Here is a 10,675-nt window from a genome sequence, read left to right as displayed (position 1 = left end):
CGTCACCTCGTAAGGACAACAGGAAAAGAAAGCATGCCTCTCCTCACACTGCCTGTACACTTGGAAAAAACCATCAGACCTGGAAATTGCACCATATCTGAGGCACCAATGAGGTCTCTACTGCCTTGGCACCACCCACAGACTTCATTCAATAAATCGCTACACACCGGCACACAGGGGCGGGGCAGGGCTGTGGAACCACATCCTCATTCTGTGATCTGTGTATTCCCTATACGTGGGGCTCAGGAAGCAGGAGGAGATTCAAGGCAAGCAGTTTATCTGGCAGAGGAGACAGTCACTTGATGCCACATTCTCAGCATTGTCACGAATTGCTTAAAGCCATCATAAGAAGCCCAGGCTCTTACAACAGCAAAGCCTGTACACGCTACAGGTGGTACAGCACATGCTTTGCACACATTTCCTGAAATTTAATAGCAATTACTATAAAACAGCTGAATCATTCTGACTTATTTTAAAGTTTAAGAGAAGGCACAGGAAGGACTGTCTCCCAGAAAGAATCAAAACTGCTGACAGTAGCTCTGTTAAAAGCTGCTGTGAATTTTAGTGTAACCTTCACAGACCAACCCTCATTTGTGCTGCCCTTTTATTAATTTCTTATTAGTCAACGAACTGCAGCTGCCTGTAACACTTTGTTTAGATAAAAGCTGCTCAGAAACAGAAGGGCTGTGTGATGTGAGTCCTCACATCCAGGGAGGGCATAAGCCACTCATCTCTGTGCATCCCCCACCAGCCTGTACAGCCAGGAGTGTGGCAGGATGCCTCCAGCACTCATCAGCTACCTGACTGCAGTTTGGCAACTCTGACTAGCACCTGTAAGACAAGAGCTGAGTCAATTAATTGCTATTTCAATTTAGAATTTCAAAAAAACAGAGAATGATCCCTCCAGACTTTCTTCCCAAACAAAACCTTATGGCTGAACTCTGATTCTTGGCTCCCTAGACTATCTAGAATTAATCGTCCCTTTGTTGTCTTAAGTGTTAAAGAATAACCTGGTACCACTGGAGTATTTCCAAATGTTTTCAAGGACCCATTGCTCAGATCCTTCCCGTGCCCTTCCTACTGGCCAGATTAACATCTGAAGCCTTCTCTCCCTGATGTTTGCAGAAGGGTTTACATTCATATAGAGATGACAAGACCGACAGTCCTGGTACCAGTTGCTTAAGACTGCAAGGGCAGGATTAGTAAGACACGAATCTGGTACCAGGGCTCTCCTGTGGATCCTCTAAAGGAATGGTTCAGAAAGCAGAGGAGCAGCCTTTTTGTACAGAAGGTCTATTCCAAACACAGCCCCCTCTAAACAATCACACAAGCACAGTTTGTCAGAATTTAGATAATTTTTCTATTTCATTCTTAACTCTGTGTATCTGTGCTTTAAATTTCTTAACCTAGTTTTCAGCACAATACAGCAAAAATGCCAACAAGGAAATAATATAACTTACAATAATAATAGAAGGTAACAAATACATCATCAAGCATGTATCTGTATAGCAATTACAAATAGCTGGGTTATCAGGCAAGAAAAAAACCCAGAATGCCTTCACTGGGCCAGCAAAAGAGTGGTAATACATCAGTGTGATGCCATTTGGATTTTCTAATTACTCTAGTTGTTAAATTAGAGGCCTTTAGCAAAATACGCATATTGTTAAACATAACTCTAAAATACAGAAAAGTGTACCCAAGAATCAAAAGATTTATCAGCACCTGATGCTGGAAAAATGAGACCCAGAGAAACACTAAGTAATGCAAAACTCTGACAATTACACAAGATAAGACAACAAGGAGCATCAGGGCTCTCAGAATCAATTGTTCTGCCAGTGTTCAAAGGTAACACTGGAAACAAACAAAACTAAAAATGCAAAGCAAATAAACCAGAGTCCTTTGGGATTTCTTGATCCAAGACTTGTTTTCACTCCCGCGTGACAGCTGTGCAAGGTAACTGCTGCGGACTTCAGTCAGAGCGGAGTGTTTGGCGACACCTGGCTACTACAGGACAAGTGCCTGGGGGCAAAGTTCGGTGACAGCTACTCAGACACTCCAACATAGGAAAGAGCAATTCCTCACAGACCTACTCAGCTGAACAGGCTCTTTCTGATGGGTTAAAAAAGAGTTAAAATGAAGTGTATACAATACACAGAGATCTCAGATGTGTTTGCAGATTGGATAGATTCATATCCTTCTGGGTTTTTTTTTAGAGTTACTCCTTTAAGATGTCTCACAAGACACCTCAAACAATCAGTCACTTTCAAAGAGGGAGACACAACAGTACACTTCTAGCTGCCTTAGAAACTTATGACATTACCTATCAAAAGCTGCATCAATCCAGTACACCATGTGCTTTCATGGGCAGGAATTCTCAGAAAGGCAGCACACCTGATTTCCCAGATCTTGAAAACCTGAAACTCTTCTGGGGCATACACCAGCAGCTTTAACTTCCTGTAAGCTGCACTAGCATCCCATGTAACATCAGCAATAATTGTGTCACAAGTTTAAACCTGCTTTTAATGCAGTAACTTCAGTAGCCCCAGTGTGGCTGCCAGTGTTTCTCTAACATCTGATTTTCATTTACAGTCTCTGTCAATTATTCTAAAGTGCTACAACACCTGTATTTATCATAATTAAAAACACACTTGACAAATGTATTGTACAATAAAGTTTATTAGCTGTTCTCCTCTTTCTAACAAATGGAATGGATAGTGTTGATAATTCTTTACAAACCAAAGCTGATTTGGTTGTGTGACTGCCCCATGACTGCCATAAGTACATCCCTCTAAAAAACAATCAGTTGCAAACAAGCAATGGCAGGTACCAAATAATATGGGAATAAGAGAATTTCATTATTGAAGGTTTTGGTACAACGTATTCATAACATTCAGCACAGAAGTTTGTGCATTGCAAATGGAAGATCTTGTGCCTGTGCAATCAGAGACGAACATGTACAGAAAAAAAATATATTGTTGACTCTGAATTCTTCCTTTGGTTAAGACATGCATATTATAAAGGGGACAGGGGAAGACAAACACCCAGAATTGCGTAGAAAAGAGGAGAACTTGCATGTATTTTTTTCTTGTACTAATATTCCCTGGACTTCATGCCCAGCCATCACAGCCCGTTTGATTTTTCTGTGATTAAGGAAGGTAAATTCTAATTTGTTTTTTTATTTTTATTCAAAACAAAAAGCTAGGAGTAGGTGGTAAAAGAAAAATATATATTTTATATATATATATTTATACGTGTGCGCAACTATGTAAAGAAAATAATTCCCATAGTTACAGAGTTTAGTTAAAGAAAGTTTAATATATATATATTTATTATAACAAAATAGGCAGTTATTGTGGGTAAAATATTCATTAAAATCTGACCCCTAAGGACACACACATTTTTAGGCTATGAATCATTCTCTCATTGCCCTAATGACCATCTCTGCAGCTGTTTTCTGAATTACTGCCAATGCAAATTTGGCATTCCTCTGAAAAATACAAGATTTCCTAGCACCTAAACATATTTTTAGGCTCAAAAAGTGTGATGACCATTATTTATAAAGAATTTCTGTAACACACTATAAATAGTGTTTCATGAGGAAGATTAAAAACATTACACATCTTTGTCCCTAGCAATTTTATTGGCAAAAAATGAAAAAATAGATTTTAAGAATATCTGTATGAAATTATGAAAATGAATATCCCTTTAGGAGTAGTAATGGGACTTAATGAAAATGCTAACTCAAAATTTAAAAGTTTCTTTCTAACTGCCTGGAAAGAAAAAAAGATACCGTGACAATAGGATTGAACTCAGAAAATAAAACCCAAAATTGATTGCCCTGACCAAACCATACTATTAAAGTTAAGCGTGCAAAGTTACTCATAATTTACAACTTCCTTGAATACAACTTTTCTTTCAATTGTTATGAAATTTTAAAAGAATGTCTATAAAGCTTTTTTGAAAAATCTTTGAAAGTTACTTTCCCTTAAACATTAAGGAATTTTACCCAGCAATTCCCTCCCACCCCCACCCTAAACTAATAGCTGGTCAGGCCATTCCACTGTCATGTTCGAAAAATGGCAAACCAACAACACACAATAATACAAATTATTTAAACTAAGAGAGACACCAAATGTAAAGCATTATGGGAACTGCAGAATGTGATGGTTAGGGTATGAACCACGCTGGAAAGAACTAGAGGCAGGCTCCACTGGAAGGGCTTAAGAGTCGTCAGATGTAGTAGGTGATGTAGTTAGAAAATGAAAAATAAAAATCTGTTTTCATAATTTTTCCTTTGCTGGAACCCAGATGTAAGGACCAGACTGTTCCTCTATGATCTGTTTCACTTGGTTGTAGATTTCTTCCAGAGTGTCTCCCTGGACAATAGCTGCAAAACATAATGTGGCAATCAGCAATCATCCCTCCCGTTCCGTGCAGAAGCCAGGCTGCTCCACGCCAGGCTGCTCCTTCCCCTCAGAGTGGCAGGAGGATTTCTGACTGCTGAAGAAACAGACACCTGTGGACACTCCTGGTTTCAGTGCTGGACTGAAGCACAGTCTGGAGGACACACAAAGCACTTCCTTGGGGACAGGAACAACCTTTTCCTAGCCATGTGTTCCAATTTGCCTGAGTCAATTCGCATCCTCCAGTATTCTTTTTGGCCCTGCTTTCATTTGAGTTTCTAACACAAAGCAAGACAGTGCAGGGCTGTGTCCTCACAGGCTGGTGAGCTCCTCAGTTCTATCCTAAAGCTGCACAGTAAGGCAGGCTGATCTTGAGATGTCTACATAGCTCTACCTTTGCTTTTGGCTAAAAAAAGGAGGAACTCATGGAGTTTGTTGTCCAGACAACAGATTCAAGTTTTATAGACAAGAGGCTTCCTTATACAGTTAAAAGTGCAATCTATACTCATTCCTATCAGGTTGGTTGATATATTTTTGCCAAAGCTAGAAATTAACTAGAAATGAGCCAATGAGGATGTGTTCTGACATATCAGAATAAAATATGGTCTGGTGAAAATGAAGTTTGATCTGTTCTTACCAACACTTCAGCCTGGAAAAGCAATCACTGTGAGAAAGCAATTTCTTTTTAATTAGTGTCACAATCTCAGCATCAATAACCCAAGAAGTAAAATTTAGCATGAAAGACAGTTTTGGAGGCAGGTCAGACTCACTCTTTTGTGCATTAATAGAGTAGTACTGCTTCTGAGCTTTGCTTTTGTGCAAATTCGTTCCCTTTTATTCCTACCATTCCATTCCTGTCTCTTAAAAACCTTCTCCCCATCTGCAGCTCAATGCTGTACTGCCTGTGGGAGGAGGCTACTCCACTGTTACAGGCCAAGTATAATGTTCACAGCACAACAGTGCATGAGAAAGAATTAGAAATGTCTTTGCAAAGCAAATAGGCCAGAAGCTTCAGCATCTTTTCTCCAGCTAAATTCAACCACACCTCTTCCAAACCTCAGTAACCTCAAAGTTGAAGAAAGATGTGCTTCAGTGTAAAGTTTAAGTCTGTGGAAACAGAACCTGCTGATGAAGTTGGAAAATGGCAGAAAGCCTTAGTGTTTTTAAAACCTAAATTAAGCTCCCAGTAAATTTTTGTTATTTTTTATATTAAATTAACTGATCAAAGGGAAATCAGTGTAGAGATACTAAGATGGCTCTATACCTCAAAGTAATCACAGATCACCTGAAAAACAAAGCTCACTATCTCAGTGGTTAGGCAAGTACTATTTTTACAGCAAGCCATAAAATTTCAACTCAGGCAAGTGAGCAGTCACAAGCAAAACACACCTGTGAAGTGTTCAGTAAATTCTTGCTCCAGTTTCGTGGCCCTCTCAAATGTCTTCCTGGCTTGCTCTTCCGTTAAGCGTTTATTCATTTCCCTGAAAGTGCAAATATTATACCTTTCTTAAACCCACATAATGTACTTGGACTCTTTAAGGTTTTAAACTGTTGTTTGAATATTAATCCTAATAAAAGGATTAAATCCTAAAGACACCAAGCAAAGACTGTAGTGGAAATGAGCTGTTCTAGCATTATGTTGCATGGAATTGAACACAAAGACATTTGTTTTCAAACACTATAATTTGGATTAGAAGCCCCATCTTAAAGTTCCTAAAAATTAAAGTCAGGGAATTAAATATTATTTAAAACACAAACATTAGAATTGTCTGCATATAACTTGCGGCTGGCTTTTCAAATACAACAATCTGAAACAATTTAGCTTGAGGTACTTTATTTTTACTCACATGATATTTTCCACTGTTTTGGGTTTAATAAAAATGGAGATTGGGTACAGCTGGGCAATCTGCAACCTTTTGATCGCATTACCAGAAACATCAAGAATGCAATGTTTACCCTAAAAAGTGAGAGAGAAAGGAAAATGGCACTAAGCAAAGTTTAAGTCACAAGTAGCATAGCATAATAATTTAGAAGAGAAAACATGTCTCCACTGAAACCAAGAAAATTATAGTATTTGCATCAGTGGTACTGTGATTTTACCACTTTGGCACAAGGTGAAATCCTCCAATCTCCTCTGCTGGATCACACATCATTTGAGATGTTCCTGACCCTTCTTTCTTCATTCCTTTCTTCATCACAGCTTGCAGCTCAATCAGCAATGCAGAACCATACAGTGGAACAGCTGGACTTCAACCATACCACTAAAATGTTTTATTTTGCTCTGTTTTGGTACTAATTTGAGGATGCTTTAGGGAGGTGGCCATGTCACAGATGTGGTTTAGAGAGGAGCCAGATGATTTAAGTGGCATACCTGAGGGAATGGCCACCCCTGCTGGCAGGGAAATATGCCACCATATTCAGGTGGAACTGCACACAAGCCCTCTCCTCCCCCAGGTACCAGCCAGTAAAAATACCACATTGGAGATGGTGAATGCAATTTATTTGTGTCGATTTATCATTCATCTCTTGAGAAACAAATATAACTTGCCCATTCCTTGGGCAGCTGGAAGACAGTGTGATAAGGCTGTTTTCCTCCCCCTCTCTATTCTCCCACTAATAAGAATTTTCCAGCTTCATCTCAAAGGCTCCTCCTGTTCTCAGCACCTTTCATCTCAGATATGCTCATTTCCACCTCACACACTTTTACTTCTTTCCTTTCTGAGTAGCATAGGATTAATTCTGCATACTGTCATTTTAGAAGGGTACAGGGGAAGAGGAACAGAAAAACATTCTTGGGTGACTACATTAAGAAAAGCTTTTTCTTTAGCAGGTCACCAATGTGCACTGCAGAAATCTGTGAGCTAGGATACAAACCCACAAGTACCATATAACCAAAGGTTAATCATATCATACAACACCATTCCTGAACTCCAGAGAGATCGTTCCTGCAGGAATGTCTGAAATTACTGACATGCTTCTGCTTCCTGGCAGAAGAAATAACTAGGATCATTTACATTTGGTCTCTTTCCCAACAAAATCAGAATTTTATTTCAGGAATTTTTAAAGAGAAGTGTTCTCCCCACATGAACAATATATATGTCTGTTTGCTTTCAGCTGATGTTTCCCAGATCCAGTCCATGGGTCTGGATGCCAACTGGTAACATTTACAAAAGGTGTCTGTATGTCCTAGCAGAGGATTTTACATATGCTCATCTGTCCACGTCTTTAAATGTGGCACATGCTCTGAGAACTGACAATTAAGAGCATTATTTGAAAAAGAAAAAAGGACCAAGTAAAACACTATTTGCGTGTTTGGCCCAACAGCTTTAGCCAGAAGCCGAAGGGTGGAGGGCTAGAGAGCCAGCACAGTACCTGTGCTGGATCTTATGGGATATAACCATGACAATTTATTCCAAATCAAAAATGAATGTGCATTAACTGTGGCCTTGAGACAGAGATTTACAAACTGCTGATCATTCCAAAGGAAAGAGGATGTGAAGATTCTTTCCATGTGAAGATTTGAAAGACAAGGAAAAGAAACACAAGTACATTGTGATACAAGCATGTTTTCATCCAGGGAAGCTATTTTGCTGTTTGCACAGTGCATTTAGAATAATATTATATACATTTTAGTTCCTTACTTGCACTGCATCTGTTTGAGAAGCACTGCACAGCAGCCAGTGCCTTCTATAACTGAACAACAACATCAGAAAGCATCTTCAGCTGTGCCCATAGTGGGTAAGGAAATGAGAGAGACGGGGATCAGCTGGAAGCATGGGCAAATGAACACAACTGAAGGCTATTTTAAGAATACTGTTTCTGGTTCTTTTGGGGTAATAGCCATCACTTGTGTTCTGTCTTCTCCTAAACTGATTGCAGAAAACTTGGAAATCATCTTTTGTATCCCAGCAATAAAACCCACTGAAAAGACTCATCTTTTCAGCAAGATGGAAAAGAATACAAGGATGGGAATAGTTTCAGATCAACCAGTTTGCAGCCCTGTCATGATTTTAAAGTACAGTAATGAAGGATAGGCCATTGTTTCCCAGAAAAATAATGTCAGCTGCAACTAAGAAATTGCTGGATCTACCCAAAGTCCCATGGTGCCTGTGCAAGAGATTTAACTGCTAATACTTTGTTCTTTGTGTCCATTTATGAAAGATTCATAGCAATTTTGTACCTTACTAATCCCCACAGATGGACAAAAGAACAGAGCCAATTTCAGGTCCACGATGGAACTGAATGATTGTATTTGTGCCACCAAGTAAAGCAACTGCCAACAAATTTCTAATGTTTAAACTATTCAATAATTTCATAATTTAACCACATATGATAGTTTCACAGCTTTGTTCAGCCTCCCATACAAAATACTGTTCATTTACTTGAACAATTCTGTAATTAATATTCTTTTCTTTCCTTTTCTCACTCTATCCCACAGGGCCAGGTTCCATTCCATATGGTGACAAAGACAGGAGAAGAAAACATCACTTGCCCCACAGAATCTCACCGTGTTTGCCCTGGTTTTGCTTCCAGTAAATTCAGTTGCCAGAAATAGCAATACTCACCCATTTGGTCAAAATGGTCTACAGAGTTTTCCAGAGGACTAAACTACAGCCCTGTGGCACATGGGTTACTACCCACACTTACTCTCTGCATGTCCAGACAGTGCCCCTACTTTTGAGTTCCCATCTAGAAAATAGCTGTTCCTTCTTTCACAGAGATCAGAGAACACTGGCTACTGTAAATGCACTGGATTTGTCAGCAGCAGAACAACACCCATCAACTCAACATGGAACATTTGCAAAAAATTTTCACCACATTATTTTCTTTAAGACAAGCACCTTACTCTCAGAAATACATTTCCCTTTTCCCACTTTTTTTTTTCCAGACAGATCAAGTCAACTTCGTTAAGACTTTAGAAATAATTAGAATTTGCACGAAATAGTTCTAATCACTTTGGGATAGAAACAGTAGGGTCAATCTTCAAAATATATGACTAGCTATGGAAAAAAAACACTTTTAAAATTGAATTCTTTACATTTACTCTCTTCCCTTTGTTAGCTAAAACCATGAGGAGCACAAAGAATAACATTTTTGCAAGTTTTCTTTTGCATAGGTCTATGTCAAAAGGATCCTCACATTAATTAACTCCATCAGCACTACTCCTCATTAGTTAATGATCTGTGTATGTGAGCTAAGCTAATTAGCCTATAATTCCAATTACTTCTTCTATATTCTATTTAAATGAGAGGGCACATTATGGTTGCTCTTTTCCCACAATTTAATCACGATGCTTTCATTATTTCCCTAAATTCATCTGTGACAAGAAGACTTTGTTTCTAGTCTTATACAAATTCCTTTAAAAGTAGGAATGTTCCTAATGGCTTCTTGCCATTCTTCTCTTTTTCCCTGTCAGCACAGGCATATAATCACCTCAGCAAATGAAAGTAAGTGGCACTGATTTACCTTTTCTGCTACTTCTCGCACTGATTGGACACTTGTTCCATAAAGATGATTATTGTACTGGCCAGCTTCAATGAATTTGTGATCCTGAATATCCTTCTCCATTTGCTCTCGAGAAGTGACAAAATGGTAATCACGTCCATCCACCTCATAATCTCGTTTTGGTCTAGTAGTATCTTTAAATATAAACCAGTAGATTTTAAAGCAAAACGAAAAACAGTGACTTTTTTTTCCCTACAATATCCAAAAAGCCTCCCATTTATACAGCAAAATTGTCACAAAGAGATTAATATTAAGATATGTCTATAAAGTTTAAACAATATATTAACTTTTTTTTAACCTACCATACAGAGAATGTCTATAAAAAAATTAAGAGAAAAATATAACCTAAAATTGCTTTAATATTTGCTGAGACTTACGTGGAACACATGAGCCAAATTTGTCTGGAAATTCTGAGATCAGGTCATCATTTATTCTGTCTTTCATGGGTCCCAAAACAATCACAGGTCGAGTGTAACTGACTAATAAACATAAAGGAATAATGTCAGTTGTATTTCATATGACTGTTAACTTTTAAGAGTTCGTCAAAATAAGCTCTCTCACATAGTGATGATTTTAATACTTAAAAGAATATGTACTTCTAAAGAGAATAAAAACATATTGAAGAACATCAATCAGTTAATACCACAGTCGTATTAAAATGTTAGACTTTCACTCTTAAATCACCATTCTCAGTGATTGAAAATGAGTCTTAAATTACGAAGCCTTTGGGAAAAAAAACCTTCTTACAAACTAACATCCTAAATTCT

The 10,675-nt window shown here is 38.3% G+C and overlaps 1 protein-coding gene across 10 annotated transcripts in view; it reads right to left on the bottom strand.

Moving 5' to 3' along the window:
- Nucleotides 1–2,658: 2,658 nt before the first annotated feature.
- The window catches only part of DLG1 (discs large MAGUK scaffold protein 1), a 144,033-nt gene continuing 136,016 nt past the window's right edge, over nt 2,659–10,675 (bottom strand). For all 10 annotated transcript variants that reach the window (XM_053951560.1, XM_053951561.1, XM_053951562.1 and 7 more), the window contains 5 exons: nt 10,286–10,387; nt 9,870–10,042; nt 6,251–6,360; nt 5,793–5,884; nt 2,659–4,387 (listed from right to left, as the gene is read on the bottom strand). In XM_053951560.1, the coding sequence (XP_053807535.1) occupies nt 4,281–4,387; nt 5,793–5,884; nt 6,251–6,360; nt 9,870–10,042; nt 10,286–10,387 (584 nt within the window). In that variant the 3' untranslated portion in view covers nt 2,659–4,280. The remainder of the gene's footprint in view (nt 4,388–5,792; nt 5,885–6,250; nt 6,361–9,869; nt 10,043–10,285; nt 10,388–10,675) is intronic.

Source organism: Vidua chalybeata, chromosome 10 (assembly GCF_026979565.1).
Source record: "Vidua chalybeata isolate OUT-0048 chromosome 10, bVidCha1 merged haplotype, whole genome shotgun sequence".
Taxonomy (NCBI): Eukaryota; Metazoa; Chordata; class Aves; order Passeriformes; family Viduidae; genus Vidua; species Vidua chalybeata.
Note: the sequence above shows the minus strand (reverse complement) of the source record. Positions and strands in the feature narration are given on the sequence as shown.